The sequence below is a fragment of the Notamacropus eugenii genome, chromosome 4 (genome assembly GCF_028372415.1).
Source record: "Notamacropus eugenii isolate mMacEug1 chromosome 4, mMacEug1.pri_v2, whole genome shotgun sequence".
In the NCBI taxonomy this organism is placed as follows: domain Eukaryota; kingdom Metazoa; phylum Chordata; class Mammalia; order Diprotodontia; family Macropodidae; genus Notamacropus; species Notamacropus eugenii.
In genome coordinates this window covers 376,324,724-376,345,508 of record NC_092875.1, presented here as the reverse complement: position 1 = coordinate 376,345,508, position 20,785 = coordinate 376,324,724, and the positions used below count along the sequence as shown (strand labels likewise).

The 20,785-nt window shown below is 35.8% G+C and overlaps 1 protein-coding gene across 1 annotated transcript in view; it reads left to right on the top strand.

The window, feature by feature from the left end:
- Positions 1–20,785, top strand: part of CDH12 (cadherin 12) — a 686,747-nt gene that overhangs the window by 313,690 nt on the left and 352,272 nt on the right. The window contains exon 3 of the mRNA XM_072605471.1: positions 17,043–17,337. Coding sequence (XP_072461572.1) covers positions 17,043–17,337 — 295 coding nt within the window. The remainder of the gene's footprint in view (positions 1–17,042; positions 17,338–20,785) is intronic.

The following is a 20,785-nucleotide window of genomic DNA, read 5'->3' as shown; positions in this document are numbered from 1 at the left end:
TCTCCTTATCTATTTAGCCAATTTTATTTTGTAAGAAGCTCTTCTCTTCAGTGAGTTCTTTGTTTCATTTTGTCAGTTGTATTTTTAAAATCATTAGTCATTTTTTTTCTTTTACCTCTCTAATTTGTCTTTTAAAACTCCTTCAAGAATACTTTTTAGGCTTGAAACCAGTTTGTTTCAAACATACAAACTGGGTGTAGGGTCAATGCTGTCCACTTCTGAATTCGTATTTTTATTTTTCCTGTCCCTATAATAATATTCTATTGTATTTGAATTTTTGATTTGCTTCTTGCTCATGGTGGTTGCCATTTCCCTGGATTTTAAAGTGAATCTCTGCTTCTGGGTTACAGGGGGCTCTGTCCCATGTTTCTTAGGTTGGGAATTTCAGGTGTGGCTTCTGGCTTTGTGTTCTGTGGCCTCTAGTTCTTTTAGGTGCTGAGCTGACTGGTGTCTGACAAGGCTGAGGCCAGGTGAAGTTTTTCTGAGTTTCCCAGGGTTACACTGAAGCTCACAGGATGAGGAGTGGTGGAGGGGGGGGTCTGGCAGCTGGAGGTCTACCCCCATCCCCAGGACTGCTAGAGTATAGGCAGCTTCAGTGGCTGGTGGACCCCTATCTATACTGATGTCTGGCCAATTCCCTGGCTGTGTGAAGGCCCACCTGGAATCATGTTGTTGGCACTTACCAGTAGAGATTGTACTTAAAATAACATATATTGGGGAGCTACAGAAGAGTTTTAAGCTGAAAAGCAACAGAACTATGTGATGGTTGTATCTGGAGGTGCCATGGCTGGGCTTCAAGCATTTTTCTAAGTCAATGTGAAACTCACAGTCTGCTATTTCCATTTGAATTTGACAACATGAGTCCTAAGGATTCTTCCTCTTTGCATAATAACATTCTAAAGGGTGACTTAGGGAAGTATACACTAAATTGAATGTTTTTCTTGTATTTGAGAAAACTCTTCTCTAAAAGAAAAAAATTAAGTGTTGTAATCAGTGAAATTGTCATAATAATAATTACCATAATAACATCTGACAATAATTAAAATATGTTTAGTGGAGTAATTAAAGTATCTGTGGTTTTGATAAAGAGCACTCTTTTTACGTATCTAGATGGCTGCCTCTCTTAGGTCTTCATGAGTTGCTATGGCTTAAAATTTCATTACCCTGATATCAATCTGGTGATATGCCTCTCCAGGGTGGATAGGTTGGTCCTCAGAAGATAAAGTCTGTCACTTGAAGTCTTTATATTTTATAACAGGATTTATATTCTTCCAGAAAGTCCTTCAAGGCCCATGGGTAATTACTATTCTACAATGGGACCTCAGAGTAGGATTTGAATTTTCTTTTTATTAATTTTGAACTTAAATGCAAAAAGACAAAAAAAGAACATTTGTTTGTAGAATTTTAATCGAAGAATGGCAATATTTGCTGTCTGTCTGCATATATGTCAATGTATATATAACTGAAAAATAGAACCAATAAATAAACTCAAAACTTATCAATGATATATTTCTTACAAACCATTTCTGAGTATAACCTACTAAATACAATTGTCATGTTCTTTGTAAAAGAAGAAAAACTTACATGATAATGCAAGTACTTTTTCACTATTTATACTCGTTGATGATAACTAAAAATTTTCACCCAAATTAGATAATGTAAAATTGATGAAAGTTGGAGAATAGATAGAGAAAAATCTATAGAGACACAAAATGAATAGAGGAAAAGAATACATAGGATAACGAATGGATTATTCAATTCAATTACTTTCTGTGATTTCCCTTGGTTTTAGAATAGACTTGCTGTATTTTAATTTATTTTCTTTTACATTTGAAGGTCTTTCTCCTGGCTCCTTGAAAGCTGTTTTCTTTTTTTCATTGAAATTATTAAGCATAACCACTAATGACTGTGTTCCTTGGAGTTTGATTCACAATATTTACTCTATCATCCCCCAACCCCTTACTGTCCTTGCAATCTGTGGATTTTCTTGATTGATACATTGATTGTATAGTCAAAATTTCTAAGGAAGCTTCTTGTATTATTTCCTGCATAATGGTATTCAGGTTTTTTTAATCATGTTTCTTCAAGGAGCTGTGATCCTTAAGTTATCTCATTATAGCCTGTCTTCAAGTGCACTTTGATTTGGACTCAATGTACATGTTCTTTTAAATTTTTTGCCTTCTGCTTCTCTTCAATAGAATTTTCTCCTCCTTCAACATTTTATGTGTTTCAGATCTCTTTGTGCCCCTTTCGTTTCTTTAGGGCAAGGGTCAGCAAACTAAAGCCCAGGGACCAAATTTAACCAGATTTCTTTTTCATGACTCTCAAGATAAGACTATTTTTTGCTCTTGTTTTTACATTTAAGAACACAGATTTATTGTCTTTTAAACCATTAACTTAACTTCTCAGCCGTACAAAAATATACTCAGATTTTATGCTCAGACTGAATTTGCTGACCATGCTTTGGAGAGATTTCCTATCGTAAATCTTTTCTTTTTCATATCTAATTGAGGTTCTAACCTATATTTATTGCTATTTTTTTCATATTCCGTTTCTATTTTGAGTCATTCTGAATTTTCTTGTCATTTTAAATTACCATAAATATTCATAGAATTAGGTATTTTATCATTCACTGCTTTTCCTTTCTATTGTAGTATTTGTTAGGAAGGTTTTGTATTGTCTTTGGGTATAAGGATCCTTTCTGATTATTCATCTGCTTTAACACTGTGTTTTTTTATTGAGGCTTTTTATCTTGAAATCTGCTTTAAAAATAATTCTCCTGTAACTTCACTATATGATCCCTCCCCCCCTTTTGTAGTCCGCTCTCATAAGTAGTCTGTAGCAATACCTTGCTTTACTTCCAATAAAGTATATAGAGTTCATTAATTTGGGTTTTTTCTATAAGTACCCTCACGAAAGAGAAGATTTGCCTCAGCCGGGATTAAGTCCCCTCTTCCTTTGGTCCAGAGTCATCACTAACTCTGTCATTCTACTGTGATTTCCCCCTCTTTTCTGTTCCTTTACATGTTTGTCTGTCTGCTTCAATTATCTTGGAAAAGAGAAATAGGAGCCAAAGGCTTTCTGGACCCAATTTCTGCCATTTTGGCTATGGTCAGTGGCTTAGTGAAAAAGCAGCATATTTCCAGTGCTACTTCCACCCTTCAGAATCATTTTCATGTCACTAAACAAACTCAGTGACTACCACTTATTTTAGATTGGGGTCTCTGAAGTAGATTTTAAGAGGGAATCCTATCCCACACAAACCTACCAATTTATGTTAGCTTACTATCACTCCTCCCCCAAGCATGTGAAGACTGTTGTGAAGTGATTCAGAGTTAGCACTTTAAGGATTATAGCTCTCTTCTTAATTCTCATTTTTATTCCATTTGTATTGCTGAGGATCAGAGTATAAACTAGTTTGGGGAAATTAAGCAATATAATTTGCTATTCACATGATTTCTGCTTCCTGTGGGATAAATAATAGAAGGGAGAAATGAAACCAACATAGAAAGAATTATAAGGGGTAAAGAAAATTTATGACTTACCTGGAAAAATAAATGATTAGCATACATACTTAAGCTAGACATACCTATGGCATATATCTGAAAGTCATATTCATTGCTGAGGTCTGGATAACAGTTGTTCCTCTCACACTTTCGCGGTCACCAATGGAGTGAAACAAGACCTGTGTGCTTACGCCCATGGCTTTTAGCATGATATTTTCAGCCATGTTGTAAAATGCTTTCAGTGAGAATGAACACAGCTTCAAGGTCATCTACTGCACTAAAGGTAAAATCCTCAACTTGAAAAGGCTAAAAGCCAAGACCAAAGTGAAGTGAGTGTTGGTGCATGATTTTCCGTTTGCAGATGATTGTGCACTCCATGCAGCCTCTGAAGCTGAGATGCAACAAAGTATGGATTAGTTCTCTGCTGCTTGTTCTAATTTTGGCCTAACAATTAACACTAAGAAAACACAGGTGCTCCATCAGGCAGTACCTCACTGTCCATGCATGAAACCTTTGGTTATAGAAAATGGAGAAGTTTTGAATGCTGTGGTTAAGTTCACTTACCTTCACAGTATACTTTCCGGGAATGTACTCATAGATATTGAAGCTGACTCAGATTGCCAGAGCTAACTCAGTAATAGCTTCAAAGGAAAGTGTCAGAGATAAGAAGTATTCAACTGCTTACCAAAGTGAAGGTCAGTAGAGCTATTGTGCTGACCTCATTGTTGTATGCCTTTGAAACCTGGACAATCTATCAGCACCACACCAGTAAACTGAATCACTTCCATTTGAATTATCTTAGGAAAATTCTGGAGATCGCCTGGCAGGATAAGATACCAGACAATGAGATCCTTTCTTGAACTAAACTGCCAAGCATTCAAACTCTGCTGCAGAGAGTGCAACTACATTGTGCTGGCCCCATTGTTTAAATACCAAGCATATATTGGCCAGAAAGACTATTTTATGGAGAATTCACACAGGACAAGCACACATATGGTAGTCAGAAAAAAGTGATACAAAGATACTCTTAATGTCTCCCTTAAGAACTTTGAAATTAATTGTGACACATTGGAGATACTGATACAGCACTGCCTAGCATTGGCATGCCCTCATCAAAGAAGGTACTATGTTCTATGAGCAAAGCAGAATTGAAGTAGCTCAAAAGAAATGAGAGATTTGCAGATTTAGAGAATTCACCACAATTGTTCACCTGGACTGTTCATGCCCAACCTGTGGTAGAGCATTCCAAGCCCATGTTGGTCTGATCAGCCAAAGTAAGACACACTGTAACTTGACTCTAACATAATGATGTCATTTTGTTCCTCTTCAAGAATGGACAATGACCAACTAACCATCTAAGAGTCAAGTTCGATGTATTCACATACAATTCCGTAAATTAATTTACTTGAAAACTGTGAGGTCATCAGTACAGCACATTTTGAGTATAAAAATTCCCTCCATTGATATAATTTTCAAGTCAAACATAGATAGTATATATTGGAAACTATAATTTATCTCAGGTTTTTATGATTCCAAAACCTATATTAGACCTTTCAGATTAGGTAATTTTCTGTTGATTTTTTAAATTCACAGTTTATCAAATTGAGGGATTAATTCTAATAATACAACTACTAGTCAGAAGAATGACATTCATCTTCTTTAAAATTATAAGCAATTCTTTGCATTCACAAGAATGAAGCCCAAATCATACTCCAGAAATGAAGATTATATTTGAAAAAGAAGTAAATCTTCTAGAAAGAATGCTTAGGTAGGAGTCAGGAGACCTGAGTTTCATTTCTAAAGCCCCTATATGCTTGAGGCTTTGAGAAAACAATTTCTTAGCCTCAGTTTCTTCATCACTAAAATGAATATGATATGACATACTCCTTACCTCCTAAGGCTACTGTAAGGGGGAAAAGGTGACAGCATTCCATGAAAATACACACAATTTATAAATGACAGTATCTTGCTACTTAAGGATTGAGCTTTTGGGGGAACAAAACAAAGGATAGCTAAATTGTAGGTGGAAGTGATAAGACTTTAGTATCCTCTTCTAACATACATGTTCTTGCAGTCTGTACACCAAGGCTGTATGCCAGAGTGTCTGAGCTGTTAGAGAAATGTACCTTTGTATTCTCTGAAATTAAAGAGTAATTCAGTTCTGTCAGTAATTTGGATTATCTACATTTATACACCACTTAAAGGCCAGTTTTACAACATTCTTCACATGTTATCATGGCAGGGCTATTCATGGGGAAAGAAAAATATGAAAGGGAAAATTGGGAGATTAGCATATTCCCTTTGCTATCGGGCACATAATATATCCTAGCAGATCATTTTACAGTTGCTCCCAAGGATTGCCAGTTCTCTTTGTTCTTTTGAGATCTTCCTTGACAGACCTCAAGGGAGGTTTTATGCCTCATTCAAATGTATTTCTACTTTCTTGAATAGAAGGTGAAATACTTCCAGATGATAAATAGCTCTGGGTCTGTCAGCCAGCCAGGGGAGTTCTCAACTCACATTAGGCTGTTAAGGGGAATTCCTAACCTTGTAAAGTGGAATTCCTCTTGCTCAATTGGTAACAATCAAGCTAGAAGGAACAAATGAATCCTCCCTTGAGAGGAAGGTGACTGAGAATGCCAAATGTACTATGGCAGTCAATGGCTTTAGAGGGAACAAAATTTGCATTACAATATTGTTCAGGCAGAGTTATGGGCAATCTGTGTGCTTTATCTTTTGGGAAAAGAGGAGCTCTTTTGCTTATCAGAAATATCTCCCATATATTCTAGGGAAATTTAAACTAGCATAGTGACCGCTGTGGCATCCATGAAAGCAGAATAGAGAGAAAGAAAAGGAGAGACTGGAATTGTAAATTATTTGCCCAAAGTTACTTAGAGGGAAAAAAGCTACATATGATTTCCTGTCTGCAGATAATAAAAATAGCTTCAACCCATAGATCTGAGCTCATTTTTTTTTTCCTATGGTGGTTATTTATCTATATGTGCCATTGCTTGCAGACTCAACTTAATTACCATCAGAGTCCTGCAGACAAGGCCACAATTTCTTATTCTAAGTTCCACTTCTAAATGCTAAAAGACATTCCCCTCTGCCTCTCACATCAAGTATTTTATCAGCATTTAACCAGTTATACTTGGATAACAGCATGACATCACTGTCAAATGATGTATTTCCAAGGCCCAAGTAGCATCAGTAATTTACTTCCTTGTCAGAATTATGACAAGTTGTTAAACTCCTAGTGAAGAAACACCCTCCAATAATGCAAATAGGCACCTCATCTATGCATCAAAGACAGAGAGTTGGATAAGGCACTGTGACTTTAAGCAATTTGCCAGGGTCATCCAGTCAGTCTCAATCAGAGGCAGGACTTGAACCCAGAACCTCAGTGCCCTCCTCTGTGTTGACAGTATGCTGCTATCCCTCAGAATGTAGTGCAACAGTTCAGGAATTCAAAGCACTGTGGTTTATCTTGTACATTTTCCTTTTACCTAAAATGCTAATCTTTTTTATGATTGGATGGCCAGAGCTACAATGTTTTCTGTATTGACAGTAAAAGAGGATCAATGTACACCATGGAAAACAAACAACAGTCACAACAACACACAAACATTTATTTCTTGGATAATTTATGTGAGTGTATACTGAGATACCTGAAGAAAAAAAAGGTTCATGGGTGGTGAACCAAGAATGGATCATAAAATATTTGGTATTTCCTGTGTCTTTGATCATATTGTATATTCTACTTCATGCATAGAATTTCCCTCTCCTCTTTTGTTATTAAATTCCTGCCTATTCTTTCAAGACCAAATTAAATATTACCTTCTCCATGAAACTTTTCTGAATTTTCCCAATTAGTAAATAACCTTTCCCTCTGTCTCTAAACCTCATGTGCTTTTTGTTTGTGCCTCTATTATGCAGTTTTCATATCTTTTTATATTATTATTCTTAGTCAATCAGTTGCATTAAGACACGTAGGTAGTGTAAGAGATGAAGCAGTGGACCCAGAGTCAGGAAGACCTGAGCTGAAATATCATTTTAGATGCTTACTAGCTATGTGATCCTGAGTTGTAAGAACCTTACAGGGTTGTTGTGAAGATGAAGTGAGACAAAATTTATAAAGCTGTTAACAAAGTGCCTAGCATATAGGAGGCCTTTCATAAACACCTGCTCCTTTCTCCCTGCCCCAAGGCATCAAAAGTTACGCCTTATATAATTTTTTTATGTCTAATCTCTTCTTCATTGTCTACCACAGAGCTCTCAAAACAGTAAACATAAGAACTATTTGTTGAATTTCTTTTTTTTAATGTTCTTAATAGGATTTTACTTTTTTCTAATTACATGTAAAGAAAGTTTTCAACATTCACTTTTATAAGATTTTGATTTCCTCCCTCTCTTTCTTCCCCCCCCTTCCCCAAGATGGCAAGAAATCTAATATAGGCTATACATGTACAGTCACATTAAACACATCTCCACTTTAGTCATGTGAAAGAAGAATCAGAACAAAAGGGAAAAACCAAGAGGAAGAAAAACAAAACAAAAAAAAGCAAATGTGAAAATAGTATGCTTCAATCTGCATTCAGACCCTGTAATTCTTTTTCTGGATGTAGATAGTTATTTGCTGAATTTCTTAATCTGAACTTTTAGAAATTCTAATTTCACAGGCTTATATGAGTTAAACTTGGAAATAGAATGTAGATTCCTAGAGGCCAGAAACTTCTGTAATTTTGCCTTTGTATCTCTAGCACCCAGCACCATGCTTTGCCCATGATAGGCCATTATTAAATGCATGGTGAATTGCACTGAAAGAAAATTCAGAGATAATGACTTTCAACTACTTTATTTGATAGCTGAGCCAACTGAGGCTGAGAAGTAAAGCCATTTTCCCACTGTTATATTAAGCAATAAGAGAGCTCCAATTTGAACCCAAGCCCCTAGACTCCAAATGTAATATACTTTCCACTACACCAAAACAAAAGTGACAAGTCTGAATATTATTTCAAAAACAAAATGAATTCTAAATTAATTTTCACAATATATCATGAAAGTCCTTCTTGACAACTTGAAAATTTAATCCCATGTGATTTCTCTTTTTTTCTCTCAGTAATATGTATTATCATCTTTATCAAGGTAGGAAATTCATCTGTGGGATAAGAAAGTAACCTTAGTTTAAAAAAAAAAGGACACCAACTTCTTTCCTTCCTCTGACTGTCAGATGGAGTGTCAGGTATGAGAAACAGACAAGGCCAGTATAGCTCATTCAGAGTGTGGGATAGGAAGTAGGTTTAGATGAGATAAGAAAGATTATGTTTTATTAAGGTTCAGATTATGAAGGGCTTTAAAAGTTTACATTTTTTCTCAGGCAATAGGAAACCACTGGTGTTGACTGAATAGATTATGTGGTCAGATCTGCTCTCAGCAAAAATAGCTTTGGAAGTAGGTATAGGATGTCCTGGAGTGCTGAGATGCTTAAGGTAGGGAGAAGAGTTAGGAGATCATTGCAATAATCTAGGTGAGAGGGCATGAGTACCTGAACTGAGATGGTGCATCTGCAAGTGAAGAGAAGAAGTGAAATGCCAGAAATGTGGTGAAGGTATAAACTACAAAATCTACCAACAGATTGAATATAGGGAGTGATTAACAGTGAAGTTAAGGATAATGCCAAAATTACAAACCTGAGAGAGTCAAAGGTTGGTGGTATCTTGACAGAAATAGTGAAGTTTAGACTAGGAGTCAGTTGGAGCGGGGATAATTTAGCAATAGAGCGATATTATACCTAACTGCCTTAAGTGTCTCCCCATTTCAATATATCCATAGGTGGCAAAATGGATAGATTACTGGTCCTGGAGTCAGGAAGACCTAAGGTCTGTAAAATTGAAATATCCTTACTGACTCTATTTGTTCCTTACCATTTTGAAGTTAAATCTTGAAGTCATCCGAGTTTGGAGAATTCACAAGATCTCTCTCTCTCTCTCTCTCTCTCTCTCTCTCTCTCTCTCTCTCTCTCTCTCTCTCTCTCTCTCTCTCACACACACACACACACACATACGTCACTCAAATTAAAAAACATCACAAAACTATCCATTTTCCTTCTGTCCCTAATGTCTTGTTGTCTCACAATCCCCTCCAACCTACCCTTACCATCACTTCATTTTCTCAAGATCTCTTCCTTCGATTAAGAATCAGATATCTTAACCCTTTCATACTATGTTTCATTCTCTCCAAATTGTACTTTAACTGGGTAAAAAAAAACCAACTGGGTTCTTGGCCACTGAGAGGCCTGAATCTGATTTGTTTTTAACCTCATGTACTGCTAAATAAATCACTTATCTGGATGACATTTGGCTTAATTGTTTAACTGTAACAATTTAAATCTAGTCTTATACTAGACTTTAAATCTAGTCTTATACCCTCGGCAAGTTGCTTAACATTTGTTTACCTTGGTTTCATCAAGTATTCATCAAATGTGAATAATAACAGTACCTACCTGACAAGCTTGTTATGAAGAACAAATGAGACTTTTTGAAGTATTTGTCATAGTGTCTGACACAAAGTAGGTGCTTTATTAATGCTTATTCCCTTCACTTTCCCCTCCCCATACACCACATAACCATCAAAATTATTTTCCCAAAGTACTATGAAATGCCATTCTTTAATCCATTGCTCAATAACCACTAATAAATTTTACCTCTAGGAGAAAATTAAAACTGCAATATATGGCACTAAACCTTTTCATAAGGTGACCCCATCTTATTTTTCCAGCCTTATTAAACTTTATGCTTCTACATGCACTCTGCAGTCCAATAAAACTATACTTTTTACTCTTCCTCACATCCACAATCCATTTCTGATCTCTGTATTTTTGTACCAACTGACCAAGATACATGGAATGTCCTACACCTTTCCCTTAATCTCTTAGAATCCCTGATATCCTTCAAGATTCATCTCAGGTATCACCGTCTTCATAAAACTTCCATTATTTTCACCTCTTCACCCATCATTATTTCTGTTTGATTTTTCAAAAGAATTTCCCCTAGAGAGAATATAATTTTGTCCTTGAAAATCATCATATATTCCTAAAAGTAGGCTTTGCAAGACTCCATGTGAGTTGGCAGCAAGCAGTGACATCTGCATATACTTCCAGAATTGGACTCTCATGGGTCAATCCTGTCATTAAATGAACACGAGAGGCAGTAAAAAGACATGTAGCTCATCTTCATCTTAAACCAAATGAAGGGAATGTTCTACTAATTCCCAACTTTCAAGCTGGTAATATTTTTAAACAGATAAAACATATTACCTGATAATTTCTTCCCACTTCAGAATTCATGACATCAAAGGCTCAATAAAGCTAGTCTTTTCAAGTTGGAAGCTTATATTTAGTGTCCCTATTCAGTATGTGTTTTATAACCTGTATTCATATAACATCCTGAATACTGTTCCCACAAGGTGATTCAGTAATGATAAGCTATATACTGAACTTGAAAGCAAACCAAATTTATAAACTTTTTTTTGTAGTCTCTTTGCTAATCATGGTCACAATCTTGTATGATGTAGCGAACTAGTACATTATTTTAATGACTCTTTTGCACATTTGAAAGACATTCATATAAATTAAGATACAATGCTGAAATCAGGCCTTTTAAAGACCTAATTGAAGTAACTAAAAATAAATTCATACTGGTTTCATAAGCTCATGCCTGAACTATTGCAGCAACCTTCTGGTTGGCCTCCTTGCCTCAAGTCTAATCCCACTCAGGACTATCTATCCATTGCTAACAAAGTAATCTTCGTAAAGCACATTTACGATCATGCCACTTCTCTATTCAAAAAACTCTAGTCACTTCTTATTTCCTCCAAGGTCAAATATAAAATTCTGTTTAGCTTTTAAAGCCCTTTGTAACCTGGTCATTCCTAGATTTTTATACTTTACTCTCCTCCACACACTCTACAACCTAGTCCTTACTACTGCTTTCCTAAGATGCTCTATCTTTTGACTTCATGCTTTTTTACTACCTATCCCCCATGCATAGAATTTTCTCTTTCCTTACCTCTGTCTACTGACTTCCCTGGCTTCCTTCAGATCTCAGCTCTGTGCAAGAAGGCTTGTCCTTTCTCTTAAGGTTGATGCCTTCTACCTATGATTTTTTTTTCCTATAAGTATCTTGTTTATACTTACTTCTTGTTATTTGTATATGGTCATTCTCACTGAATTTTGAGCTTAATGGAAGAGATTTTTTTTTAATCTTCTCTTAGCATATAGTAGCCACTTAATAAATGCCTTTTGACTCAACTTGGGCTTTCCAAATTCTGGAATTTACAAAAACAATGTTATTAACAATAGTAAAAAGAAACAAAAGAGTTGAGGACTCTTATTGGCTCAGTATTCTAAACAGTAATCACTGAGAAATGTATGATCACATAAAATTTTAGGTGTGTAGGCTAATACCTTAGATTTGCACAAAAAGAATAAAAACATATATTTAAAAGTCCAAGGATTGCTGTTTAACACCAAGATATATATGTATAGGTATATAATACTCTCTTGATTTTTATATGTACTTTTCAACTCAGAGAAGATATGAATGGATGTGATTTTGTCTTGTACAGTACCATTTCTAAAATATAAATCAGAATCAAACTAGTTAGTATTTAACTCTCTAGACAAAACTACTTTCTTTAAAAAGTTTTATGTAATGAAATTCAAGTTCAGTTTGTACTCTAAAGCAAATCTTTAGTCTCTTTTCAGAGCCTCTATTGGCATCTATTTTTTTCCATGAACCATCTGAGCTGACTTGGAAATCAACAAAACATCACCACTTCTAACAAAATTGTCTGGACACCACATATCTCAACATCTATCATCTGTACAATATTTTTTGGAGAGGTAGGGGAAGAAAGGGAAAGATGTCAAATCTCAGTACAGTCAGATGGTGTTATTGAAGCTGCCAGCTGTACTCTGATAATACATACAACAGGTACTCCCACAGAGCACATTTTTACCAAGAGATTTTTTGCTAATAACATATTTCTTGTGATTTTTAATTTGCCATTCAGAAGAACAGTTTGTGTTTCTATTAAATGACTAGCTTACTCTTTGTCTAATGTAAAGGAACTATTGAATTACATAGTTTTGTAACTATTGACAAAATTTAAAGTTAAGGGTGATTCTTGGCAACGTTTTTCAGTTTTCCAAGAATAGCCTGAAAGATATTTGAGATGCTTCTTACTTGTATCACAGGGCTTTTGCTCACGGCAATGGAGCCAAGTGATATTAAGGAATGAAATAACATGACCCAATTCTACTCCAGAAGAGAATGAATGTAATCACCCAGGCCACATTATGTATACACGGTTTCTCAGAATGAAACTATTGACTTTCAGGCATAAGTCAGGAATAATGCTAATTTGTCTTCACTGAAGATGATGAAATAATGTTCAGATCATCTTAGATTATTGGAGTCTACAGCAGCATAATTCATATTCTTTCATGGCTAAACAGACTAAAATCTTCAAATAAAGTCAAACTTTGGGCTGTCATCTGCAGATCAATTTAGTTAATTTCAGAGCATTTTGTCACCAAAAGTATGTATGCTGGGTTCCTTCTCCCTGCCCACCCCCAGTAACTCAGAAAGCCTTCTATTAAAGAATGTGTTTTGACAGAGCTAGTAAATCACGGATTTTCTGAGTTATTTATGAAATATTTTAATTGAATATTCAGTAAGATTCAAGGTCCAGATAGAAAACGTATTCATTTTCAACTGTTCAGCACACTAAGAAAATGACTTTTATATATGTATCAAGTAGGGAAACACAAAATATACAATCATAACTCAAGGATATTACTTTACTAAAGGTAAAGGTGCTTTTCAAAGGTCATTCATGGAAGCATAGAATTTTACAACTTAGAAAAGACATTGAGGATCATATAGGCCAACCCTGTCATTTTACAAATGGGGAAACTGAGGTCTGGAAAGGTCAGTTGATTTGCCTAAAATCAGTGTTAACTAATGCAAATTCAAAACTTTTAATCTGCAAAATATTTCCCTTGATTTTTCCTAATTAAGTCACTCACTATCACAATACAATACCTTGCTATTTATATCTAAACAACCTGATCAAAATATTAACCAGCATGACTTTCTGGCATATTGGAATTCATTTTAGAGTGTGCATAAGAGAAGAGTTAGCCTTCTGGTCAAGTACACATATTCTAAGTGACTGGATTAGCTAGTCATTGCTATGCTGTCTAGCTATATTGTTACATCTCTACCCTGGGTACTATATATCTCTCTATTGAACCAACCTACTGTTTTAAGCTGTTATGAGATGATAAAATCCTCTCATGTGTTTTGCATGAATGATTCTCATTTCATTTGTTAATTTTTAACATACTATTAAACATACTCTTCTGAGACTGCAATTCACATGAATCTTTGCTTTGAACAAATTTTAAAATACTGAGTGCTGGAAACAGCAACAACCACAGCCATGTCAAAAACAAATTTCATTTGAATCTGGGGCAAACCATGGAGCACACTTATTTTGCTATTTCTTGATCTGTTTGGGCTAGAATGGTTTAGACAAAAGTCTTGGTTATGTATGGCATCTTCAGAACCTAGTGAGGATTTTGACTAAATTCCTCTTCTATTATTTCTCAAAAGCCAATTGAATCCAGTTTGTAAAAACTCATCAGTTCTGCATTGAGCTTTTGCCCATCCTATGTCTTCAAATTAATCACATGCTAAATAAATCCTGCTAAGTGTTTGGATTGGCAATACTCTTACTCAGTACTACTCTAGAATATTGCAATTTCAAATTACTGAGTTCAAAGAACTTTTATCTTTTTCTTGATTTTATGCTTAAGAATTCCCATCCTTTATTCACAGTTAAGATTTGCTCAGGAATACATCCAGAACATCATTTATGGCAATACAGAGAAAACATTTCTCCCATTCTTCTCTTTATTCATTCCTTTCACATGTTCTAGGAATAACTACATGGCAATTTACAGTGGTGGTAGCAATGACAACACCACCATAAATTTCTATACTATCTTTTTTCATTTCACAAAGCACTCTCATATACATATCTACATACAATCATATTTGAACCTCACAAGTATATGTGAGGACAGATGTTTTAAATCCCACTTCAAAAATGAGAGAATCAAAGCTCAGCAAGTTTTAATAACTTACTTAGGGTAACAAAACAAGTCAGACATAGATCTTACAGTAAACCCCAGGTCTTTGTTGTTTTCTTTTTCAGTAAAACATGTATGTTCTCCAAATCTGGACAGAGGGTGACTGAAAGAAAAGAGATTGATTTAGAAAACAGCATGATATTTTTTCTTCAGCATTTTTTTGGGTCTCCTTTAGCAAGGTGTTTACTTGTTTTTCATGCTTTGCTTGCATGTCTCTCATTGCTCTTCCCAGTTTTTCCTCCACCTCTCTAACTTGATTTTCAAAATCCTTTTTGAGCTCTTCCATGGCCTGAGCCCATTGAGTGGGCTGGGATACAGAAGCCTTGACTTCTGTGTCTTTCCCTGATGGTAAGCATTGTTCTTTCTCATCAGAAAGAAAGGGAGGAAATACCTGTTCACCAAGAAAGTAACCTTCTATAGTCTTATTTTTTTTCCCTTTTCTGGGCATTTTTCCCAGCCAGTGACTTGCCTTCTGAATGTTCTCTTCACACCCACTTGGCCTCCAGATCTGCCCAGCCAGCACTTGGGGTCTGAGATTCAAATGCTGCTTCCCAGCCTCAGGGCTTCAGTGGGGGCGGGGCTTCTATTCAGTGTGAGATCAAGTTCAGGTGCTCAGGTAGGGGCAGGGCTGCCTCTCAGGCTCAGTTCCCTCAGGGGATTTATGCAGAGACCTTCAACAATGGATCTGGGCTCCTGCCTGCTTGGGGAGCCCAGGTCTGCTCCCGTCTCTGATGCTGCGTCCCGAGGGGGCCTGAGTTATGGGGGCACCCCACTCCCCTCTTGACCGGCCAAAGAGACCCTCTCACCGACCCTTGTCACCTGTGGGTGGAGGGACCTGCATGGCCACTGGAGATTCAGTCCCTGAAGCCCGCAGGGATCTGCTTCTCTCTGAGCCACGTGGCCAAGTCAGGGCTGTGCTCAGCTTCTGGTCCACAGCGCGAAGGACCTTTTGGGAGAGGTTTTCAGGGTCTCTGGAACAGAAATCTCCTCTGCTGCGTTGTTCTGTGGCTACTGCTGCTTCAGAATTTGTTGGCAGCTCTTTTTTACAGATATTTTATGGGCTGTGGGTTTTGGAGCTAGCGTATGTGTGTCTTTCTACTCTGCCATCTTGGCTCCACCCCCAAATGGCATGATATTTTGCAATGCATAATGGCTTCATATTTAGAGATTATAAGGATTTTGTCCTATTTTGTTTTGTTCCAATTAGTTTATGTGATTTTAGACCATACTTTTAACCACAATCTGTGTCAGCTTATCTCCCTTCACGTTATGTAAAATAAGGATTCCATATTTAAATAATTATTCATGTCATATATTTTCCATGTTTATTTATCTTTGGCATTGTGGTTAGTGTTGGAGCTAGAAACAACTGAGCTTAAATTCAGCCACTGACACTGGCTGTGTGACTTTGGGCAAGTCACTTAGCATCTTGGTATTTTAAGAAACTCTCTAGAGCTATAAATTGTAGAGAAAGGGATTTCCATCATTGGTAGAGGGAATTTTCTTATCTGGGAGTTTCTGTGAATAGACAGCACAGGTTCAGTCTTTATCCCTATCTTTACTTTTAGCACAGTTAAGTAAGTCTATCTACTGGTCTAGCAAAATATTCATGGCTGAATTATTTACTCTCAGCACCAACAAGCTGCTTCTCTTAGTCCTACATCCCTGGGCGTATTCACTAGATTAGGACATTTACAAGTGTCCACAAAAAGCTTTTGTACCAAAACGATTGAGTTGTTAGATAAATGCATATTACTTCTGTTAGATGGCAAGCTCCATGAAAGCAGGTAGTTTCAAATTTTGTATCTCCCTTAGCACTTATTGGACTTTACTGCTCACATTAAGCATAGGATTGAATTTTATGGCTAGGAGAAACCATTCTTATGTGAAAAGAAATTCTTTCAGCTCTCATCTTCTTTTGTTTTTGCTGCCATTACTTTCCTCCCCTTCCTCCACCCCCAAGCCAGAAAAGCAGATTCAGTTGTGAAACTGTCTCTACTATTCTGAAATGGTGACCATTTGCACATTTCTCAAATTGTGGAAAATGTAATTTATCTTCCTTGATTTAAAGATAAAAAATATTCCTCCAAGTTGGGAGATATTATTATGAATAAATATAAATCTGTAAGGTCCTTTTCAACTCTAAAATTCAGAATTCTATATAAAGAAGGATAAAATAGGACTGACGAATTAATGGTTTTAAACTTTTATTTCAGTGAAAAAATAATTTTTCAAAACTTTTTGTAAATGATGTCTTTTATTTAGGAATATTCCTTTAATGGTTTTATTATCCCTTTTTTTGTTTCTCTACTGTAAAGCTTCATTCCGACTTAGACAAAGGAGTGGGAAGCGTTAAATACACCCTCTCAGGAGATGGAGCTGGCACGGTTTTTACCATTGATGAAACTACAGGGGACATTCATGCCATAAGAAGCCTTGATCGGGAAGAAAAACCTTTCTATACTCTCCGTGCTCAGGCTGTGGACATACATACCAGGAAGCCCCTGGAGCCTGAGTCAGAATTCATCATCAAAGTACAGGACATTAATGATAATGAGCCAAAATTCTTGGATGGACCTTATGTTGCTAGTGTTCCAGAAATGTCTCCAGTGGGTGAGTAAGAAAAGTAAAATCCTCTTAGGTACTGTTCATTTCTCTTCAATTTGAGTTCCCTATATCTCTGATTTAATAGCTAAAGTATAATTTGCAAGACAGAAAAATCCTGTGCTGAATGCACAAATGTTTTCATTTATCAGTTTAATTTTTTGTTGTTGTTGAACTAGGGGTCTTCCTCCCCACCCCAGGTATCCTATTTTCAAGATACCATTGGGATATACCATAATGAACCCTTCTTGCCAACCTATTGGTTACATAACATTTTTGTGTAAATTCATAGAAGGAATCCTCTTTTTATGAAGTGGAATGAATAATATCCCTCTTCATATTAAACTGAATGAAGTTCTATGTCACCATATGTGTGTGTATGCTAGTGTTAAAGGTCTTTTAAAGTTCTATTTGATGGGCCAGTCCTAAGTAGAACTTTTTGCAAGAATTTTCACATTTCTTCTCTCCACAAAGTTGTGGTTCTAGGTAATTTTTGTTTGTTTGTTTTTTACTTAGGAAGACATGGAAAATATTGGAGATGGCTACAACTACAAGACAGTAGCTTTTTGTTCAAACTAGAAAAAAATAGCATGTCAGTTCATATGCAGATTCTAGGAGAAGCAGGAGAAGAAAAGATCTTCCTTTCTTTAATAATAAGAAACACATTATTGTATGCTTTGGAGTTAATAATGATAATTTAAGACATTGGAGACTTACTAGTTTCTCTTATTACATAGCATCAAATGCCATCTAAAGAGAAATCTTTTGTGGTAAGACAATGGCCACTCCAGGGACATTATAGTCAATCCACAAAAAATATAAATATCTGGATCAAAATGTACTGGTCTTAAATTGGGTATAGTCATTTACCACATCTTTGATCTCAGATAGCTGGGAACACATGCTTTTTTTAAAAATGGGTCCACTTATGCATATCTAGTAGAAGACATGTTGTTTTTAGGGACCTCTGGATTTGGGTAAATTGCTGATCCCAACAATATAACTACTAAAACTTGTGGCAGCTGGTTCATGAAGAAAGTAGTAGCCTAAACTTTCTTTAGATATACATAATTTACCAATGGACACAGGCTGAAACACTTAAGTATTTACATGAAGCTCTAAGATCTTAAATTATTTGTTCAGGGTCACATAGTCTATAAACATATGCATACATGCATGCATGTATACATATATATGTGTATATGTGTGTATTGTGTGTGTCTATGTCAGAGGCGAGACAAACACAAGTTTTCTCACTCTGACATTGGCTCTTTAGACATCATCCTACTACACCTCCTCTTCCTACTACTACCACTACTACTGCTACTACCCCATCTCTCTCTCTTTCTTGAATGTGCACTTGTGCTCTCTCTCTCTCTCTCTCTCTCTCTCTCTCTCTCTCTTTCTCTCTCCCTCATATATGCATATATATTATATATGTATATTTATATGTAGATGGCATGTTTCTAAAAGTTAGAATAATGCAAATATACATTTTAGCTTTTTAATACATATTCTGCTCTGGTTCTTTTGGAAAGAAAGTCATCTTTATATTGCCAAATGATATAGCAATCTAAGACAATCCCTTATCTAGCCTCTTTGTTGAAGTCATTGTTTTATATTTGAGAGCAACTGAAAATTTATTATAATAATGAGAACTCAAGTACACTACTTCTCAAATTGTCATTTTAAAAAGGAATTTTTAAAGAATACCAAAAATGAAAGCTTAATATATGAAAGGAGATTTGAGGAGTCATTCCATCAAATAATTGATTGGTGGGAGTGGATATGTGAAAAAAAAAAAGACATGGTAATCTGCCTTCAGACATTTTCAATGTTATTAACCTCACAACACATAAATGGCTCAACAGACAAATTCAAAGACCTGAAAAAATTACCCTCTTGTAAGGTAAGAATCTTGATGATTATGTTGATTTTAAAACTAGAATTTAATTGCCTGGAGCTTTTTTTTTTTTTTTTAAGTCTCAGCCTCTACTCTGAGTGAGGTAACCCTGCTTTAAAAAGGGGGAAATCATTATCTGAGTCTGAATCCTTCTATTTATTTCAAAGCTAACTTTCTCTCCTTGTTCAGTGCATTCACCAGCCAGATCTACTTATTTATCACTTCCTAAGCTATCATTTCAAATGTAAGTGTGAACGACTGCTAAAATTTCCTAACTCTGAAATTCTTCAGATGACTCTGGCTGCCCTTATACAGTACATTTAATGAAGATTGCACGCACTATCCGCAGGGCATAGACAGCTTCTTAGCTATGGGAGATGTCACATGGATTTACCTCAAGTGTATTTGAAATTGTGTTATGTGACCTTATCAGGTATTCAGAGATCATATCATCTTTATGACCTTAGAAAGAGTTTCAGAAGTGTTCCTTTTCCCTTACTTTTAAAACTGCAGAGTATGTACATAGGCCTACAAACCTGGTGTATATTTCAGGATCTCTCTGTCTGTCTGTCTGTCTCTGTGTCTAACTCTCCCTTTTATCCTTCCCTAAACCCTCACATATATTATTACAATAGACAGCTCTATTCTTTAATGGACTGCAGCTACAGTTGTCTGGCATTGTGACCATCTGTAGAATGTGTTTTTAAAAGAATTATTTGTGTCTTATAAAATTTTTGGGGAAAGGGACATGGATAATTTCTCAGAGCAAAAATAAATCTGATTTAGCAGTACAATTTCTGAAGTCCCATTTTAAAAGATAAATTAATTCAGTTCTATACATATCTCTAGGAAGTCAAATTATTGTCATTAGATATAAAGGCAAAACAGGATATATTGAACTATCAAAACTCATTTGCAGTAAAAATTATTAACCTAAAATTTCTTTGCTAATTAGAAAATGTACACTCTGATCACTCAAATTACTCTTGTATTAGGCCAAATTAAAATGGACAAAGTGAAACAAAAATAATTACCTAAAAATAACCACTATGATAGTATTAATAAAAGATAGGAAAAGGTCGTTTTGTGGTTCTTTAATTGTTGTTGTTGTTGTGTTCCTCCTTCGTTTTCGAGAAAGACCATGATATCAGAGAAATGATGACATGACTTGCATTTGACTTTATTTTGAGTGAGGAAGGGCTGTACAAGGCCACCAACCTCACTTTCTCCTCCTGAGCCATCTGGATCCAGTGACCAGATATTCATCAGGATGACTGGAGATGGCCCAGGATGCAATGGGAGATCTTGGCTTTTTAGGCTAAGGCCTTTTCAGGTACTCACTTAGAAGGAGGTAATGCCCATTCAGTGAATAGGCCTCTTTAAGAAGTAGTCAGGGAATGGCCCCTTTAATGAGCAAAAGAAAAAAACAATAACTTGATCAAACTATTTCTCTTTCCCTCCAAGCTTCATCATTAAAGGGGTTCTTTAATTAAAACACAATGAAATGTGAATGAATTCTTCATTTTTAAAACAAAACAGAGATTTTAAGATTTA